This window comes from Talaromyces proteolyticus (genome assembly GCF_021365285.1).
Source record: "Talaromyces proteolyticus strain PMI_201 chromosome Unknown BGW36scaffold_2, whole genome shotgun sequence".
Taxonomy (NCBI): domain Eukaryota; kingdom Fungi; phylum Ascomycota; class Eurotiomycetes; order Eurotiales; family Trichocomaceae; genus Talaromyces; species Talaromyces proteolyticus.
The window spans coordinates 17076-36899 of NW_025764278.1; the positions used below are offsets into that span (position 1 = coordinate 17076).

General features: G+C 45.8%; 8 protein-coding genes across 8 annotated transcripts; 6 read left to right on the forward strand and 2 right to left on the reverse strand.

The window, feature by feature from the left end:
* Positions 1-270: 270 nt before the first annotated feature.
* BGW36DRAFT_457390 (fungal-specific transcription factor domain-containing protein) lies at positions 271-2707 on the forward strand. Its single transcript, XM_046221965.1, has 2 exons — positions 271-848; positions 909-2707. Exons 1-2 carry the CDS (start codon positions 402-404, stop codon positions 2667-2669), a joined length of 2208 nt encoding a protein of 735 aa, XP_046076034.1. The 5' UTR covers positions 271-401; the 3' UTR covers positions 2670-2707.
* A 315-nt stretch (positions 2708-3022) lies between these two features.
* On the forward strand, positions 3023-3739 carry BGW36DRAFT_354456 (uncharacterized protein; the record flags this gene model as incomplete). Its single annotated transcript, XM_046213523.1, has 2 exons — positions 3023-3640; positions 3695-3739. 2 exons carry the CDS (start codon positions 3023-3025, stop codon positions 3737-3739), a joined length of 663 nt encoding a protein of 220 aa, XP_046076035.1.
* A 522-nt stretch (positions 3740-4261) lies between these two features.
* Positions 4262-6377, reverse strand: BGW36DRAFT_422599 (fungal-specific transcription factor domain-containing protein; the record flags this gene model as incomplete). Its single annotated transcript, XM_046219723.1, has 2 exons — positions 4262-6196; positions 6261-6377. The coding sequence occupies 2 exons, from the start codon at positions 6375-6377 to the stop codon at positions 4262-4264; spliced, it is 2052 nt and encodes a 683-aa protein (XP_046076036.1).
* Positions 6378-6702: 325 nt separating this feature from the next.
* BGW36DRAFT_368714 (FAD dependent oxidoreductase-domain-containing protein) lies at positions 6703-9594 on the forward strand. Its single transcript, XM_046215020.1, has 2 exons — positions 6703-9087; positions 9156-9594. Exons 1-2 carry the CDS (start codon positions 7011-7013, stop codon positions 9407-9409), a joined length of 2331 nt encoding a protein of 776 aa, XP_046076037.1. The 5' UTR covers positions 6703-7010; the 3' UTR covers positions 9410-9594.
* On the reverse strand, positions 9065-10405 carry BGW36DRAFT_403518 (uncharacterized protein; the record flags this gene model as incomplete). The annotated part of the gene is made up of 1 exon (XM_046218899.1): positions 9065-10405. The coding sequence occupies one exon, from the start codon at positions 10403-10405 to the stop codon at positions 9497-9499; it is 909 nt and encodes a 302-aa protein (XP_046076038.1). The 3' UTR covers positions 9065-9496.
* A 570-nt stretch (positions 10406-10975) lies between these two features.
* Positions 10976-12892, forward strand: BGW36DRAFT_422602 (general substrate transporter; the record flags this gene model as incomplete). Its single annotated transcript, XM_046219724.1, has 8 exons — positions 10976-11055; positions 11116-11225; positions 11287-11549; positions 11618-11625; positions 11678-12070; positions 12147-12327; positions 12390-12527; positions 12590-12892. The coding sequence occupies 8 exons, from the start codon at positions 10976-10978 to the stop codon at positions 12890-12892; spliced, it is 1476 nt and encodes a 491-aa protein (XP_046076039.1).
* A 619-nt stretch (positions 12893-13511) lies between these two features.
* Positions 13512-16502, forward strand: BGW36DRAFT_457396 (fungal-specific transcription factor domain-containing protein; the record flags this gene model as incomplete). Its single annotated transcript, XM_046221966.1, has 2 exons — positions 13512-14962; positions 15011-16502. The coding sequence occupies 2 exons, from the start codon at positions 13512-13514 to the stop codon at positions 16125-16127; spliced, it is 2568 nt and encodes an 855-aa protein (XP_046076040.1). The 3' UTR covers positions 16128-16502.
* An 82-nt stretch (positions 16503-16584) lies between these two features.
* Positions 16585-19447, forward strand: BGW36DRAFT_443022 (uncharacterized protein; the record flags this gene model as incomplete). The annotated part of the gene is made up of 1 exon (XM_046221599.1): positions 16585-19447. One exon carries the CDS (start codon positions 16585-16587, stop codon positions 19393-19395), a length of 2811 nt encoding a protein of 936 aa, XP_046076041.1. The 3' UTR covers positions 19396-19447.
* Between the last annotated feature and the right edge of the window lie 377 nt (positions 19448-19824).

A 19824-nucleotide genomic window follows, 5' to 3' on the forward strand; every position in this document is an offset into this window, starting at 1 on the left:
CCAGATATCTGTAACACCCAAGAAACACGTTAAATCACACAAGGGCCCTATATCCAGTCATTTTCCATTCAAAATTTCGAACATTTAACGGAATCGGCACTCGGCATCATCAAGTCAGAGCGGGCATCTCGGAGTTCTCGGCCCTTCGGTATCCCGCTCGTTCGGTACGAAGTGGGATGCCCCTGGCACTATCAAAGATTAGTAATTATTGTCTCATGATATTCGATAACTTTAATACTACTATTCAAATTTTATCCTTGAAATCGTACCATCGTCAACTGCTCTGGGATCTCAACCCTAGGACTTACCGTTGCCTGACTTCACTATATTCTCTGCGGAATCAACTATCCCATCTTTTAATCATTGCATCATTAGTTAAGTTACATCCAATTACCGAACTGATGAATGGATACTTGGATAGTGGGTTTCATGTGGAGAACTTACGTCACAGCTGTCTCCGATGCAGAAAGAGAAAAGTGCGCTGTGATCGCATCCTTCCATGTTCGAACTGCATTCGAAGTCAAGTACAGTGTGTATTCCCAGAGGGCATCAAGAAGCGGCGGCCCAAGGAATCTCACACCCATATAACTGATCCACACACTCACCTTCTGAACGATGAGGTGCTGTCTCGTATAGAGAAACTTGAACAGAAGCTTGATCATCTGTCTCAAAACGGCTCTTTCCCTCCTGCGGTAGATTACTCTCTTACTAATGCGAGTATCCTTGTTTCTGCAGACTCCATCCCCACAACAACATTCAGTCTGTCTGAAGATTTTGGTCGTCTAGCTGTGCACAAAGGAAAAAGTCGGTACGTAAGCAGCAAGCTCTGGCAAGTTCTTGCTGATGAGGTAGGCATACCGCCTCTGTCGTTTCCGTTGATCTGGAAACATCTGACGTAGCGTCCTTAGGCCAAGGAAATGGAAAATGTATTGGATTCTTCGGCGTCTGAGGAAGAAGGGGTAGATGATGATAACGAGAAAGATGACGATGGAGAGGGAAAAGAAGGACAAATAGAAAGCGCTTGGACGACTAATTTTATATTCAACGGGTCCCTGTTCGGCCATCGCTCACATTTCCGTGACTTGAGTAGATTTCACCCGCCAGAACAGAAAGCATTGTATTTGGTCATGGTTTACGAGAAAAATATTGCGCCATTAGTCCCTATCCTTCATTGGCCGACTATGCGGGGTTTCATTATCGACACGATCGAGCATAAAGTTCCTCCAAATAAAAATTTGGAGTGTCTAGTATTTGCAATATATTTTGCAGCGACCACCAGCTTGTCTCCTAATCAATGCTATTCAAACATGGGCGTGACCCGGGACGTCATCCTGAATGGGTTTCGGTGTGCAATTCAGCATGCTATTACGAGGGCCAATATACTAAATACTCAAAGCCTGGAGCTACTTCAAGGTGTTGTTCTATTCTTGACGGCAGTGCGGCAAGTGGACGACACCAAATTTGTTTGGTCGATGACTGGTCTCGTGGTCCGGATTAGCCAGGGCTTGGGTCTGCATCGTGACGGCTCTCTGCTCGGGTTGATGCCTTTTGACACAGAGATGCGCCGAAGACTCTGGTGGCACATTGTACTATTGGATATGCGCTCGTCAGAAGAGCAGGGCACCGATCAGCAGATTTTCGAGGGTTCATATGACACCTTGTTTCCTTCTAATGTGGATGACAATGATATCTACCCGAAAATGAAAAGTGATCCATTGCCCCGTACTGGCTGCTTTACAGGAATGACATTTGCCCTTATTCGATGCGAAGTTGCCAGAGCCCTGAGTCGTGTGACGTCTACCATAGCCACCAGCAGGCCGAATAGCTCCCATTCAAAGTTCCATGCCCAACAAGAGAATGAAGAGATTTACAGGGATATTGCAGATTGCATCAATAAGAAATATATCAGCGTATGCGACAAAAGCATTCCCATGCAACGGGTTTGTATTCTGCTCGCGCGGCTCGTCCTGGCGAATCTCTGGATTGTCGTCTTTATCCATGGTGAAAAAAGACCTGGAAATGTCAACAACAATAACCTTGACTACATCGCTCAAGGTGCGTCTCCTCAGTGCCGCGAAAAATTGATCATCACCTCACTCCAAATCATTGAGACCACATACGCACTGGAGAGTAGGCCAGATACCTATATGTGGAGCTGGCTATTTCGGGCTAACGCGCATTGGTCTTATGTTGCCTTTGTCCTTTCAGAACTGTGTCTTCGACCATCGAGTCAGATCGCTCAGCAGGCCTGGAATGTGATTAACTTGGTACAGGATAAATGGAAGTTGACCTCAGGGCATAGAAAGGGGATGCTATGGAGACCCATCAGACATCTAATGCACAAGGCCACTATCATCCACACGGAGCAGTTGATGGCGATATCGAATACAGATGGCATGCTTGCATCCAATTCCACCCTCGTCGAGGAAGCAGGGAAGGGAAAAGACTTAGAGAAGCCATATCTTACGGTAGACAAACACAGACGAACGGTAACAAGCCCAACACTTTGTGATGGTGATCAATATCAAGACGCACAACCTTCCTTTCAGTATGAGTCCAACGTGACCAGCAATACTAGTATGGATTTGGGCAACGCGGAAGTTATTCCTGCAACTGATTTACTTGACTGGACTATAGTGTCGTCTATGACAAATTGGAACTACCTCTGACACTAGTTTTATTGTACATATAAAATTTAGGAGCGTCCCATTTTGATTTAACATTAATAGCCGTTAAATGATATCGATAGCTATATAATCAGATCAGGCGGGACTCAGCTTGCTGATAAACACGGTCCCAGCCGCGGAGTCCCGCGGGATTCCATGTATTCGATTTCTCCACCCGGAATCCTCTCCGCTATTTATCATCGAAAGCAGCTACATTATTTTTGTCCGTACGGCGTATATTAAGCTGCTGAACCTCAAAATAACTTGACATCTTCACATCTTCTCAGCTCCCTCTGTCGCGATACAAGGTCATTAGTAAAATTAAGACGCCACTGCAGAACAAATCACATCGCAAAATGGTTGTCACGGAGATCATTGATTTTGGTGGAGAGCCACTCAATGTTAAAAACTTGATCCGAAAAGTCGCTGTGGCTCTTGAGGGAGTGAAGAATTCCCAACACATTGCTTTCGGCACAAAAGTCCAGGAGAATGGCGCTCAGATCTTGTCAGAGTGGGATGGTGCTCAGGACGGCACAAACCCTTCAAGAATCCAGGAGTACAGCTCCTTTATAAACTCTGTTCGCAGTTCCGGTGGCGAGCTCCAGAGCCTTTACCACGTTGCCTTGAATCGATCAGCATTCGGAACGGATGGCCCCGCCACGGGAAACATGATCGAGTATGTGCAGAACTACTTTCCAGCTTCTCGTGTCACACCAGAGTTTCGGAAACGAGTCGAAGATGATTTTCTTAAGTTTGATGAAATTTATACCAAGGAGGTACGAGTGGATACGAGTGTGGCATATGGCTGGGTGCTGGAAGAACAAGACCATGAGAACGTCAAGGGTGAGAAGGCCCGGTGCTTTTTGGTTTGTAGGGGGTGGGAAAGTATGGACCATTTCGAGCAATCTGTGAAGACTGATGCCTACAAGAAGGCTATACCAATACTACTAGCGTGGAACGCACCATGGAAGATGGTAAGTGTCTACTATGCCGCATAATGCAAGCCAACTGACACTCATAAACGGCAGTGGCATGTCGAGCAGAAAGTCATTAAATCTACTACCTTCGCGTAGCTTTGATAGTAATTTCGTGCCAGGTCAATGATTCATTTTCACCGGACCAAAATCGACACACATTTAGCTAATTTCTGCTGAACAAAGGGTTCTCTGTAGTCATTGGATTATGCACCTTGTCTGTTTAATTTCTTTGAGACTTAAATTGGCAATGAGACCTACATCTATCTTTAGTAGCAAATTTCTCATTTCACAGGAGACTCCATGTAATGTACTTCATCCGTCGTCGCAGGTCTCACAGGTGAAACAGTGCTCAGCAGTGGCTTAGTAGTAAGGCTAGAAAGGGCTAGATAATATCTCTCATTACTGTGCTCGGGACCATCACGCGATAGCTATAACATTGTACTTCGGCGTTAAAGGTCTGGAGCGAGCCTATCGGAGAATATTACCAGGGGCAATTTTGTAGGACTTCGGGGAATCAGTATTGACCGGGACGCTTTTCTGATTCCCTCCTTTTCTTGCATTGAACAATGTTTGACTGTAAAGGTGGACCTCAATGTTGCCAATCTTATTATACTTGTTTTATCCGCGCACAATTTCGAGAACCAAGTCCCTTAGCGCCACATCGTCATCCATAGAGAGCATAGAATCATTCCTGACTCCAATACCCATCACGGAACTCGATGGACTATTTGAATACTGCCACAGTTCTACTAATTCTTCCGGCAATCCCTCACTCTGCTGGCCATCAGCATGGTGCTGGGTAGCCATTCGATTCATCAGGAGCCCAATAGTCCTCTCTGCAATATCCTCAAACCGATGAGCCAATGACCGACCTTCCTTCCATCTTCCAGAAAGACTTTGCAGGACGAAGGATACGTCTCGGACACCGTTCCACAAAGTAACCTCCTGCAGAGTACCGGGTGATGAGACTTGATTTCCGTCAAGATATGGGTCCGACAAGATTGATTGTAATTGCCAGAATGCATATAAAATTGTTAATCCTGTAGTAAAAATCTTCTCTGCAGCGATAGCAATGTATAATATTTCATTCCGTTCCACAAACGAACGGTATATTCGTGAAAATGCCAACGAGGTTTCCCACAGCTGTACAAGATCGTTATATGATCGAAGCCGGATGGATTTATTGGGGCGGTAGATTAGTATGAGACTTTGCAATCTTTCGCTTTCCATGAGTTGTTTGGACTCCGGTAAAGATAACAAAGCATTATTTTCATTCCAAGCAAAAAGGCTTCCAAGAAGTTCTGCGATTACTTCTTCACCCTTACAAGTATCCCATGGTCCGATAATCGACGACCTAGATGACGAAGTATACAGGCGGTTAAAAATTAAAGACTGCAGTTGTATGATTCGATAGCGCTGAGTATAATATAAAACATCCTCCTCACTCGCTGTAGGCTCGACACGAAAATGTGGTAGTCCGACTTGAATAACACTGTCCGATATTTCACACGGTAGACTGTGGCTGAGTGACATGGAGCGATCGAAGGAATAAGTGGCCCAGAATAAGCGTCGGCGAGTTTCTAGCATGTTTTTGTTCATACTAGCTAAAAATTTGGGTGGCGGATCTTGATGTAGACCTAGATCTACACATATTCGCATGCCGACACCGATCAAGTACCAGACGTTGAGATCCGATGGATTCATGATTCCGTATAGGATCAAAAACAGTATTGCTTGCAGTCCGATAACAGTGTTTGGTAGAACCGCATATTCGGCGAAACGAAGAGCGAGGCGAAATAATTCTCTCGCATTGTTCGCGACGATGGAGTCTGCACTTCGCGAGAGCGAAGACGTTGCAATTGAGCATACAATGATAACATCGAAATAGGCAGTTCCTCGGCGGATATGATCTATATTGCCATCGCCGTAGACAAAGGGAGTGGCAGAATGTGAGAATGCTCCATCATCATGGCTGGATATCTGGTTGACCTGATTCAGTTCGCCATAGATGTCGTCGACTTGCTGCCATAGCCCGCGAATGTCAAAAAAAGGCATACGGGGATAAACATGTGACAGATAATGTGAGATTAATTTGCGTGTAGTCTCCTTCGAAGGAAGTTTCGTCGCAAGCAATCTCGGCGCTTCGCGGAGATCAGTTGAAATGCCAATTGTCGGATGCCACGGCTCTGTGCAGGTGGCTGACGCAAGAACGACTGCCGCTAATGAGGGACCTTCTGCAGATCTTCGGGCACTGTAAGATGATGCAGCAATAGGAAGAGCGCCAATATCGCAAATCAAGGAATCAATGCTTGATGTATCTCTCTTTGCGGCTGCTTCCGTGTTATTATTATCATATAAAGGAGGAATTTCCGTAGGGTGGTCCCCTGATATAGAATTGCTATTATTCAGAGCACTAGGCTGCAGTCGACGTATTCGATTCTCGAGGTAAGTAAGGTAGTCCCGTTCCTGTCCTCGGTGCTGTGTTCTAATCGAACATGTTGAAGCTTTACGGTGTTTAATGCAAGGTGTACATGCTGGCCCTTGGCCATCACACTATTGGCTCTGCTGTTAACAAGAAAGGCATATCCATTTGAAATACATTAGTCCGGTTTCTAACCTTGATCTTGCGATTTCTACAGAAAGTACATGCAGACCTAGGCTGCATCACACGAAGAGGCACTTCGGAATGCACCGCGACAAAAACACCCTCCAAATTAGCGGGGCTGTTTGCCATTGGGGAGAAAGCTGAATCAAATCCCAGACGCAGTAGTTATGCTGATTATTTCAGTCGCTTAGAGGCAGAACATAGATCGTCGACGTATTGTTATCGCATTCTCAGACGCTTGCCCGGTAAGAGGAGATCCACCCTTGGCAACATCTACCACCTTACTAGACCGGGTCTAGTGCGTCAGGTGACACCCTTTGGCGGAAATTGGAGCTAGTCTGTTTCAAGACTGGTTGCACACTTGTCTCTAGTCAGCCTTTCCAAGAAGAGATAAGCAGTTTTCGCCGGAGTTGCCGATTTTAATTCCCAGGCACCATCTTAGCTCTCTTGTCGACGGAGCTCCCGATTCTCTTCTATCCCGCTATTGGAAGCCTCCAATCCCTAACTCGTTCCTTGCGCTCGCTGGACAGGCCAACTGCGCGCTCGGCAGCGCCGTGCAGCGATCGCTCTTGCGTAACTGCAGAAGAGTTTTTTTTACTAAATGGGGAGCTGCAAGAGGAGACGATCAGAATGCAATGGGCTGAGGGGACCTTTACTCAACTCGTGGGCATGGCGAGGGCGGAAAATAAATTGAACAGAGCACTTGTCACCTCTTGGTGTCCCGATAATTCCTCTCATCTTGTCCATTACAGTCCCAGTTGAATGCGAATGATGGCGCCCGCAAGAACGCTTCCAGTGCCCGACCTGATCCAAGAAGATGCCACTGACTCGAGAAGTTTCCGAGTCGAGCAGCTATCCTCAGATCTGGCAGTATGTGGTGGAGGACTATCAGGTGTCTGCACAGCAATCGCAGCAGCACGTCAAGGAGTCATCGTCACGTTACTTCAAGATCGACCAGTCTTAGGTGGAAATGCTTCTTCCGAGGTACGGCTGTGGATTCTCGGCGCGACTTCGCACATGTTCAATAACAATCGCTACGCTCGTGAGGGATTTGTTGTCGATGAGATACTAACAGAAAACCTCCACCGAAACCCTGAAGGAAATCCACTTATTCTGGACACTATCCTCTTGGAAAAAGTCATCGAGGAGAAGAATATCACCTTGCTTCTAAACACGGCGCTTGTGTCTTGTGAAAAAGCAAATACTCATCGAATTCGATCTGTTCAAGCATTTAACTCGCAGACGTCGACTTCTTTCCAGATCAATGCGTCCTTCTTTGTTGATGCGACGGGGGATGGCGCACTGTCGTTTCTGGCTGGTGCACCCTTCAGAATCGGGGCAGAACAAAAGGATGAATTTAAAGAATTGTTTGCCCCTGACTCCGAATATGGCCATCTTCTTGGCCACTCGATCTATTTCTACTCCAAGGATACCGGCCATCCCGTGAAATTCACAGCTCCGAGCTATGCCCTTAAGAACCTAGAGGATGAGATTCCACGATATAAAACATTTTCTGTGAAGGAAATGGGTTGCCAACTCTGGTGGATCGAATACGGCGGAAGACTTGATACTATCCACGACACGGAAAAAATTAAATGGGAACTGTGGAGAGTAGTCTATGGAGTATGGGATTACTTCAAGAATTCTGGCAAGTTCCCCGATGCCAAAAACCTTACCTTAGAATGGGTTGGCACCATTCCCGGAAAAAGAGAGTCTCGACGATTCATCGGCCCTTATATGCTCAAACAGCAAGACATCATCGAGCAACGATTTCATCATGACGCCGTTTCCTATGGGGGATGGTCAATCGATCTTCATCCAGCTGATGGCGTCTTTTCTGAAATCGCCGGTTGTACACAATGGCATTCAAAGGGAGTTTATCAGATTCCGTTCTCCACAATGATCTGCTCACAGGTAGAAAACTTATTGTATGGAGGACGCATCATCTCTGCCACTCACGTCGCATTTGGCTCATCCCGCGTTATGGCCACTTGTGGTAATAATGGGAATGCATTGGGTACCGCGGTGGCTTTGTGCAAGACACTGAATATTCGTCCCATTGATCTGTTAGCCAAAAGGAATATGGAGTTGCTGCAGCTAGAGCTAATGCGGAGAGGCCAATTTATCCCTGGGTACAAACTCAATGATCCTATGGATCTGGTGCGATCGACGGTCAAGCTAGAAAGCCAATGCTCGTCATTTGTTCTGGATAGTTTGCCCGACAACGGACCATCTAAGGTTCTCACCAGAAGTTTGGCACAGATGTGTCCCTTACGGAAAGGCCGATTTCCAGCCTTTAGTATCATTGTCGAGGCCGTCGAGGAGACCACCTTGAAAGTACAGGTTCGGGGATCCATTAAGCCATACAACTATACCCCTGAGGTTATTCTGGGAGAAAAGTCTATCGACTTACAGCCCGGTGAACAAATTCTGAGCCTGGACTTTGAAGCAGAGAACCCACAGGATCAGTACATCTTCCTGTGTCTGCTTGAAAACGAGGCGGTTGCTGTCCATACAACTCTTACTCGTGTATCTGCTCTGATGACTGTAGAACATGAGTGTACACAAAAGCCTCCAAATGGCATCGGCGTTGATACTTTCGAAAGGTGGACCCCCATTCGTCGACCAATGGGGCATAACCTTGCTTTGACAGTGAATCCTCATGTCGATGCATGGGCTTTGGCTAACATTTGTAACGGTGTTTCCCGTCCGACCAAAGCGGCCAACTGCTGGGTGCCTATCCGTGCTGAAGGACAGAGAAGACTTATCAAGTTGGGATGGGCAACCCCGCAATCTATTGGAAGAGTAGTATTGGGCTTTGATACTGATTTCGATCATGGTTAGAACTTTCCTCCTCTCTTCTTCAATTCAAATGCTCGTTTCTATTCACTTACACATTTCACACAGCAATGGAATCCGTATTGCGAGGCCATCCGGAGGCTAATATTCCCTTTTGCGTGAAATCATGGCGGCTATTGGACCTTTCCACGACCGACGAGGTTACATTATACGAAGAGAGTAATAATCACTTGGCACGCCGTGAGGTTTTATTAGCTAGAAAGGTGACTACCGATGCCCTCGGGTTGGAGATCCTGGAAATCCACGGAGAAAACGAGCATGTATATGGGGGTGTTTTTGAAATTAGAGCATATGAAGAATGATCCTCACATACATTAAATTTATTTCTCGCCGTGCGTTACTTGATATACACATGTACACGGATCTTTTAGCCATTCATAGATTTCCGATTACTCTTTGCCAGTAGAATCGACCGGCTGTTGGATTATTTTAACAGATAGTTTTCTAGGCAAACACCATCTCTTTATCTGCCATTGAAAGCCCTTTCCTCCACAGAAAAAGATATAATGCCCTGCAGTACAGTCCATATTATTTGCCGCATCTGCCAGGTGCTCTTGCATCATACGACCGTGAACAAAACGAAGTCTCGATTGATTCTCAACTGGCAATTCACTTCTCACCTTTTCAATCTGAACCGTAAGGGCATGCGCGCTCTGACAATACGACTCTGCCCCCGAGGTAACAAATATGACTATCTCCGACCATTGATCCAGACTTAGATACCTAACGTCCAGCACATATTTGACAAACGTCAAATCATTGTAACGGATAGACCATAACAGAATTCGGCGTTTGGATTCCACTTCGTTCAATTCATTAAGTGTGTCCGAAAGTGCTAAATACGGGCATATCCCCGTACCCCCTGCTATAGCGGCGAAGTTTGTTGTATCCCATAGTGTGATAGTTTCAAAATCTTGAAAGCCAGACGCATAGTTTTCTACTACCGCTGCGAGGCTTGGTTTTCTTGGCGTGCCAATCAGACTAGAGAGACGGCCATTTCGGAGAATGAAGTCTATTTGCCAGAGACTTCCTTGGTCTTTTTGTGATTCATTTGCGTCACATGTTTCCCGGGTTCGGCATGCTTTCCGCACGGCGCACGGCGTAAACACAACCTGACGCGATGATGGGTCTGAGCTCAGATAGTTGGCCGTTAGATCAATATCACTCGGTAATTGCATGCGTAAGCTGTTTCCAGGATGCCAGGAAAAGGACAGTGGTTCGCTTGTGCAGAAAGTATGCAAAGTAATTGACTGAGTCAGTCTGTGAGATTTCTGATGGACCACTTTGGTTCCTAACATGTTGTTATTGAGCTAACTTGACTTCTAGGCGGGATGTACTTTTCTTTTTTCCTTCTCTCTTTGTTTTTTTGGCCTCTTCTTCGGATTAGGGAAGCAAGTTAAAATTCTCGAAATTCAATTCAATCTCTTGGGGTGAACTTCCACAATTAATCAAATTTGGATCCGACTCTTTAAAGAACCCACTTAATTAAGGCCAAGATTGAATATTGACTCCCGAAATAAAGGTTGTCTTCGGCTGTTCCGTGCTGCTGCTGTGCATATTCTCGGTCCGTTCCCCACCATGCTTTTCGCCCTTTAACGGAGCTGCCTGTTATAGTTTTTCCCTCCTCGTTTCCCTTCCCCCGCAATCTCAGCATGTCGGGTCAGGAGCAATTGATGGGTCGAAAAGTCCACCGAAATTTGTGGATATCATATGATATCAAGTCGATGGAGCCCTGTTATTTATTTGCGACAACTGTTCATCCTTGAGTCTCTGTTCCACCAACAGTGTCTGCTTAACACTGGATTGAAGGATCAAAAATTCTCGTACCTGAAAATTGTTCTAAGATTAATAACCTCTTGCTGTTCAAGATGGCGACGGCTCAAGACAAGTTAACTTGGCATGCCATTCTTTCGGCTACATGTTTTGCCATGGGTGCTATATTCTGGGGGTATGTACCAGACTTGCTACAGCATGTTGGCATGCGATGACTAATGGTATTTGATTACAGATACGACATTGGTATTATATCTACCATTTACGTAGCCCCCGGTTTTAAAGAAGCCTTGCACGATCCTTCCTCAGATATTACCGGACTGATCACTGCCATTTTCTATGCTGGTATGTCAACTCAGTTTACCTTTAAATAGACTGTTGCGGTATTAAAAGTTGATTAAACTAGGATCTTGGGCATCGTATGTCTTCCTCAGTGGCCCCGTCAATGACCGTCTCGGCCGACGCTGGGCCGGAATTGTAGGGGTGATGATTCTCTGTGTAGGTGCCGCCTTACAGGCTGGAGCTGTTCATCTTGCCATGATGATCATCGGGAGAATTATTTCTGGTGTCGGCGTCGGCATCGTATCAACTGCAGTTCCGTTATACTTGTCCGAAATCAGCCCTGCCAAGCAGAGAGGAGCATTCGGTGCCCTGAATCAGGTTGGCATTGTAAGTAATCCACCTTATCATCTGATATATGGTCGCGGAAGGGCATCTTTAACTAAGAATTCATATAGGTTACTGGGTATGATTGGTACATAATCAAGTGAACTTACATGTAACTGATGACATGACAGTATTTCTATCGCTTTCTGGGTCGGATACGGCTTCAGCTTTTGGAAGACTGGTAAAGGAATCGACCTCCAATGGCGGTTGAGCATCATAATGCAATTTGTCCCCGCCTTATTCTTCTGTGTCGGCGCCCCTTTTCTCCCCGAAAGTCCACGATGGCTCCTTGAAAAGGATCAAACTGAGGCTGCCATTCAATCTTTGACTTTGTTCCGTGGTCGTGATAATTTAGAACAAGTCCAAGAGGAACTAGAAGAAATTCGTGCAAATATCTTGTGGCACAAGGAGAATTCAGTCAAGAGTGCGACAATGTTCTTCAAGCAAAAGCCACTGTGGTCTAGACTTTGGAGGGCTTGGATGCTGGGCTTTCTGCAACAGATGAGCGGAGCATCTGGCATTCGGTATGTCCATTGGCTGTTTTTCGTCTATGTTTCAGTGATATCCCTGGTGAACTAACGCCAGTGATTTGATGAACAGTTATTATTTACCATCCAACTTCCTCGCAGCAGGCACGTCGAAAAGCCTGAGTCTGCTAGCCAGTGGTCTCGATGGTACCGTTCAAGTCGGCTGTACTATCGTTGGACTGTTCCTTATTGACCGTGTCGGAAGAAGACATGCCTTGGGGGTTGGCGCTGCCATCATGGCTTTTGCCTTGATGGTATGTTGATATCTAAATTTTGAAGTGATGGTTTGACATATTATTAACCTATTATTCTTCAGATTAATGGTGCATTGCAAACGGCATACCCCAACCAGAGCAATGACTCAGCAAACAAGGTGAACATTTTCTTCATCTTCTTCTTCACAGTCGGCTATTCGATTGGCTTAGGACCAACAACCTGGATTTACGCAGCTGAGGTATGACTTCCTCTATAGCACCTGTTCCTATAAACAGATTGGGATAAACGCTAATTCTTTAGATCTTTCCGGCCAACGTCCGCGCCAAAGGCCTTGGTATCGCAGCATCAGGCCAGTCCATCGGATCCATCATCGTCGGTCAAGTATGGCCCGTCGCCGTCGCCCATATCGGTGCACGCACATATTTCATCTTCATGACTTTTAATGTCTTGTGCATGGTACTAGTCTATTTCAAATATCCGGAGACGAAGGGATTGACCTTGGAAGAGGTTGATTCACATTTTGGGAATTGTAATGTTCACTCTGAGCATCAGGCAACGCCGAAACAGATGTTGGGTAATGGTGTATCAGAGCATGTCGAGTGAAAAGTGAGGAGTTGTCCTAATTAACTACGTACTTGTAGATAACCACGGGAGCGCGGAGGTCTAAGCTTGGAGTATACAGAATTGCGTGGACGAAGGTCCTAGCAAGGTCCTATATTATTCGAAACATTCAAAATATTCAATGAAAATTAATTCAATACATGTAATCCTCCCATTGACGACATATAACATTGAATTTATGGCCAGTGCTTAGCTTGAAGAACCCCGGGGCTACATCTCCATAGGACCCTACATAATTCGGAGTTACCCCGCAGAAAATCTGTCAGAATAATTCGCCAGACGATTTTGGCAATAGATCTGAAACATCAAAATTACAATTGACAATATGAGAATCGCTATAAAAGAACCAAATTTTTAGAAATTCAAATATTTAACCTCTTAATATTACATGATAACGTAAACTAATATATCAATATACCTAAATAAATAAATCGCTCAAAATTTACATTTATATTTTAAGCCGATTAAATTCATATCTCATCGTAATTTATTACGGCGTATTATTACTAGCATGTATAAAGTTTGATAAATTCTGACTTAACTGAACTCGTCCGTGTACATCCATCCGTCCGTTCTTCAATAACCCATAACAAAAGGTAGGATGTCGTTCAACTACCACACATTACCAGCGTGCAATCGCTGTCGCAAGCGAAAATCTCGTTGCGACATCGGCCGTCCGCTCTGTGGGCCTTGCAAAGCTGCAGGTACACACTGTGAGTTCATGCACGCCACCACGGGGCAGATCATCTCTCGGTCGTATATCTATCAATTAGAAACTCAGCTGGGAAGACTGGAAGCGGAGAACAATGCAAGATATGAAAATAATGATGAGCAAATTTCAAGCACGGACAACAAACACCTAAGAGAACAATGTGCGGACTCTTCGGAGAAAGGAGCGAATAGTGATGGAGGAGAAGGTTCAAAGGCACATGCAGACTTGATCATGCTTGGTGAGGTCGATGGTGATGCCCATTTTCTAGGCCTTTCAAGTGGCATTCATCTTGCCCGAGCAGTGTTGGAGTCTGCTGCTGCTCAGAAGAAAGATACTAGTCATGACAACGATGCTGGACTAAGTTCCCTTGCAGACGAAGATAGTCGCGACAAAGTCCAGCCAAACCATTCCCTAAACCAAGGTCGCTCTTCGGAACCTACATCTGTCAGTTCTCAGCAACGCCAACTCCCATCTCGTGAAGTGGTTGCGAGTCTCATAGAGATATTCTTTTCGCGGTGTCAATTTCCGTACGCGATTCTCGAAAAAGATGAGTTGATCAAGGAGGTAGCAGAGTTATACGATTATTCTTCGCTGCAGCCACATTCTTCAAATTTTTCTCTCGAACAATCAACACCATCACTTGATCAAATCAAGACAAGGTTCATGCTATACATGGTGCTCGCAATTGCTCTTCTCTCCGGGGTTGATGGGAAGCAACCAGAAGAACTTGTAGTCGCACGAGCCAAAAGCTACTACTCGAACGCGATAGTCAAGTTAACAGACATAATCCAATCCAAAGATGAACGGTCTTTACAATGTCTTCTTCTTTTCCTCTTCTATTCGCTTCAACATTCAACCAGTGCCCCAATCTGGTATATTTCTGGATTAAGTGTGCGCATGTGCATTGACCTGGGACTGCACACTGAAAGAGCAATTTCTTTGAATCATGGATCGGTAAGTCGAGAAGAAAGCAAAAAGGCGATGGACCGGAAGAGGAGGCTCTTTTGGACCACTTATTCGTTAGACCAAACTTTTAGTCTCATCTTGGGACGACCGTTCGCATTCAAACATGGAAGAACGGACGTGGAATATCCCTCTATGACTTTGCATGAGAGTCAAAGAGCGCAGTTCATTCACTGGCTGCAATTACAAGAATTGCAGAATGAAATTATCTCTCAGCTGTATCTATCCAAGGGAGACTGGGACGGGAAACAAGATGCTGCAACGATGAACTGTAATAACCCACAGAATGATTTTCTGGAGTCCATGGAGAGGAAATTGAATCAGTGGAAAGACCATGGATTGGAGATTTCCAGCCTTGAAAAATATTCTCATGACTGGTGAGCTAAGCAAGGTATTCACATCTCAATTGGAACTAACAATCAAAGGTGGACATTCTGGTATTTCAATACCATTCTCCTTTTAAAACGCCCATCTCCAAGAAACCCAGTGTCTACCGATAAACACATGCTATCTTGCTACTCAGCCGCGATCTCAATAATACAGATTGCATTTGTACAGCTAGACCACGATATCAGGTCAATGACCTTCACTTGGAGCGATGTGCATCATGTGATAATGGCTGGAATTACCTTTCTGTTCACATTATGGGATTTTCCGGAAGCGCGTGTGCAGGCCAGGAAGGATATACTGGCTGTCCGGGCATGCCTCGGACAGCTGAGAGTTGTGATTGACAAAGTGAGTATCCGATGGCCGCAAATAGGCCGTACGCAACAGGTTTTGAAAGCTTTAACTCGAGACACTATTGAGTTTCTTGAATATGGAAAGGGGAGTAAAGAACGGAGAGGTCGTTCCTCGATGCAGAGGACAGGTCATGTCCATGCAGAACACCGTGACAGTTTTCAAGAATTGCCAGGAGACTCTATGCAGCCACTAGATGTTTCGAACCACTACAGTCCTGCTTCATTACACGATCGGAATATTATTCAATCGGAAGCACATAAGAGCGACCCTAAAATGTTTCGTCGGAATATCTACCTGTCACCTCACAGCCCATTATCTACTCATTCTATCACCCTACCACATACACAGCTTACCCATAACTTATCGCAGGAAAAAACAACGTGTACCCTACCAGCAGGCGTCGAGGGCATTACGACACCGGCGACATGGTCCAATCATAACATCGACCAGACCAACACCAGCGACAGATATGCTCATGCTGAATTTTCTTCTCTCAATGACGGTAATAGTGATAATAATATAACTGATCAACAGTCACTGTGGGATGACCATTCGTCTACGCTGTTCCCGGGAAATAATGGTTGGGTGGAGCTTCCGTGGGATAGTAGCTCAAACCATGACTTTCTATCTTTTGACATGATGGGACTAGGATTAGCATCTCGGTTCAACTACCTCGACTTGTTTGGAAATTTTAGTACTAACGAGCAAGCTTTCCCTTATAATATCTCGGCTGATAATTTGATTCCGAGCCAGGGGTCCTATAAAAGCGCGCTGAACTTTCAGAGAAGTCCAAATCCATAATTACTTTCTCACACGGTCGACCGTTTTCAATGTTGTTCTTATCGCATACTTTAACCTTTGATACCCTGCAACTCATGCGAAATAAACAAATCGGAAGTTGATCTGAGATTTCCGAATATTCCAATTTCCCCAGATGAAGTCGGCAGCTCCGTTGAGATGCGGGGAAGAGCTAAGAATATGCGCTACAAAGTGGAGAATTAAGACAAGAGACCGAAGAATTGCGGAGGCGCCGAGTTGACACTGAAATTATACCAATTTGTGGGGATTCGAAACAATAATGGATTCGGTCATTTTTTCTGAATCAGTGCGCATTGGTCCCAATTTACTTGAGCTTCAGGGTGGAATTCCAGAGTATAAAGAGAAATGTATACTGCCATTCTATTTTTGCCTCGTGCTTAACTATATCCTACTTGGCACACCGTGCTTCTCCTGTCTGTAGCCGATTTTACCAAAAGGGATGGTGTTGTTCCTATCTTCTTTTGCCTTGGTCCTGCAGGCGCGTTGGGGCTTGTCGCTGGGGACACCTCATGCTTCAATCAACAACACCAGTGCCAAGCTGACGGGCAAGACACTGCAGTTGGCATGGTCCAACGGCCAACACAATAGCTGGAAACTTTCCCAGTTGGACCTTTTGGGAATAACAACCGTGCAGACTCCGAATAGCAGCTATGGAATTTTCTCCGATTATGCTACTGTAGCACCCAGCACCAGCAGCGTGGAGATTGGCGCGGCGGGTAACTACACTAAACTGCAGATGTACAACGTCTCTGCGGTCGGGCAAGACGCTCTCCAGTTCGCAACTGAAAATGATGCCGGTGTGTACACTGCCCTGTGGAGCATAAACTCCACATACGGATTCGAAGCTATTACCGTTGACATTAGCTGGACACCCAAATCGACGGGGTGGTATTCGCTACTCAGTCCTACGGTCGCAACGGTAGAAGATACGCACCTGAAAAGTGGAGTGATTCCCGGATATTGGACATCTTCGATAATTGAGGCAAACAACCAGCTGGCCCGACATTGGAGTATTGGCGTGCCGCAAGTGCCCATGATCAGCGTGGAAGCTAGCACCACCAGTCTCGTTTCAATTATTGAGGATTCCGGAAGCAATCTCACATACGCTGTCGTTGCCGATCCATCGCTTGCGCGCGATCCCTGGCAGTCGAATGCGATCACTCAAACAGTTTGGCAAGTGGGAATGTCCTTGCGCAATTTTGACGGGGCCCTGAGCCCAACTGCGGTCTATCCAATTCTGGGCCAGGTAAAATCGCGTGTTACTGGTGGAACGTCCTTGACTGCTAGATTCTGGCTTCTGCTGTCCAGGGAAGATGGGTGGTTCGAAGTGAATAAGAAGGTCACGCAGGATATCTACCCTCTTCGAGACTATGTCAATAAGGCTGATAATTTGGAATCTTTGTCTCATCGAATGCAAAGAATCCGCAATTTCCTGGTTACTCCTGCTTCTCAGTGGCACCTTTGGCAGGCCATGGGACTTACTGTCGGAGCTGAGTCCACTAAAATCTCTGACGTCGGCGCCATGTGGATGGTTGATGCTATTTCAGAGGACCCCATCGTCCAAAACCAACGTCTACCATATGCGCGGAACTTCAAGTTGGCTCAACAGGCAACAACGGGACCATTCGCTGGCGCAGTTCTCGGGGAATACGCTCAAGGACAAGGAGCCTCGGGCACATTCGTCTCTGAGCTCATTCACGCGGGCATAAGCAGTGTCGACTACGTGCCACCCATGTCCACCAACTTCTACGCTTTAGCAGATATGGGAAATATTCTCCTATTTTCGCCGAATGACACAGAACTCGTTTCGCGTGTGCAGCTTGCAGCTGATAAAATGTTAAGCTGGCAGTATACTAATGGCAGTTTCTCAGTCGGTTACATCAAAACACAACCGACGGTCGAGCTATACCCTCAGCTGACAGACTACCGTGCGACGTGGTACGGATTTATACCAGCATACAAGATTCTTGGACAGAAGAAATACCTCAAAGCAGCCGAGCAAGGGGCCAGCTGGTACATTCACAATGCCGTTCAACAGGGTAACTTTCTCGGCGTGTGCGACGACTCCTATGTCATTCGTGACTTCCATGTCATCTTTGGCGCACAGGCACTTCTCGATCTGCACGAGATTACATCAAATGAAACTTATCGCGAAGCCGCTATTCAGGTTGCTCGATACTACACCCTCCACATCATAAACCACCCTGTTGTTGATGACCGGGTAAGAAGTAGTGGTGGTCAACCCTTACAAGACTGGCAGATTAGTCAAGTTGGTATGAATACTGAACATCCAGGGTATTCTGGTAGCGTTAATGAAGCCGGCCCAATAACGCTGGCCAGCCATGCCGGTGCATTCGTGCGCTTCTATGAACTGACCGGTGAGCAATTATTCCTCGACCTGGCTCGAGCCGCAGCAAAAGGCCGCGATGCCCTGGTCGACCCTACTAGTGGTATACCTTCATACTACTGGTCCCAGGGCCATTCGTCGGCATCGAGGTTCCCATGGCATGGATGGTGGCATCTCGGATGGGTCACCGACTACCTCTTGTCGGAAGCGCATGTTCGATCCAAAGGTCAGATTAGTTTCCCACAGGGCTTTATGACTGCCAAGGTTGGTTCGCACAAACCGTATGGTTTCGAGGCTGGAACTATATATGGGCAGACTGCGCGTTTATGGATGCCGGTCAACTTAATGAATGTTAGCGGACCTGACGTCGATTTCATCACGGCAGTCTCAGAGCAGAAAGACCGATTGTATGTCATACTCCTGAACGAAGCACTGACTGAAAAACAAGTGGACTTGAGTCTCAACCCACGTGGCGTGTATAGTGGTCAATTCGCTACATGTGGCAAATGGAAAGGACTTGTAGGAGACATCAAAAAAACAAGAAACAATGCCTGGACAGCCACAATCCCAGGCCTCAGCCATTCTGTCCTCGAAATTGATATCGCCTTGCATCGAGACCCAAAGGGCCCCGAATTCCGGAATTTTACCATCTCAACATCTGCCCCGGGAGAATTCATGGTCAATTGGGAATTTTGGGCTAATGCTACCAGCTGGACACAATGGCGTATCAACACAACCTCGAAGTGGAACTCAACTCCTGCACAATTTGGCTATAATTTCACCAGAACAGTCAATTTAACGGACATGGGCGTGAATTCGTCTTCCATCGACGTCAGGATTGCCACAAACATAGGCAGTTCAACTTCCACTGGATACTCAGATCCGGTCACATATACTTTATGAACTAGGCATCATATATGGATATTATTACTGTTCCGCCCCTCTATCATTTTGCCATTACTAGATTAATTGACACATATCAACTAATATGAAATGTGTCTCCATATCTGCTATTAGGTGCACATGGTAGTAATCATCAAATATGTTCACTTTCAATTCAACCTTGCGTTGTATTATTATCCATTGATATATACAATGAATGGTAGGGTATATGGGTCGTATGAGTGCGGCGGAGTAACCTGTCGAGGTCTACTAGAAAATCATGAATATTAAGTCCAGAATATTTTCTGTTCTTATATCTACTTAAGTACATGCCTGAAGAGCCTATATTTACTGTACTCCTGAGTGCCAAGCCATATTTGTTTCCGTACTCTTCTCCTGGACCGGCTCCGCGATGAGATATCGGCAAATTTTGTTGAGCGCAGATACAAG

What these genes read in the sequence shown, in the direction of transcription:
- BGW36DRAFT_457390 (XM_046221965.1), top strand. Translation starts at nt 402, where the DNA reads ATGAATGGATACTTGGATAGTGGGTTTCATGTGGAGAACTTACGTCAC. An exon ending in GGCAAGTTCTTGCTGATGAG is followed by an intron (nt 849 to 908) that starts GTAGGCATACCG and finishes TAGCGTCCTTAG; the next exon opens with GCCAAGGAAATGGAAAATGT.
- BGW36DRAFT_368714 (XM_046215020.1), top strand. Translation starts at nt 7,011, where the DNA reads ATGCGAATGATGGCGCCCGCAAGAACGCTTCCAGTGCCCGACCTGATC. An exon ending in TGATACTGATTTCGATCATG is followed by an intron (nt 9,088 to 9,155) that starts GTTAGAACTTTC and finishes CATTTCACACAG; the next exon opens with CAATGGAATCCGTATTGCGA.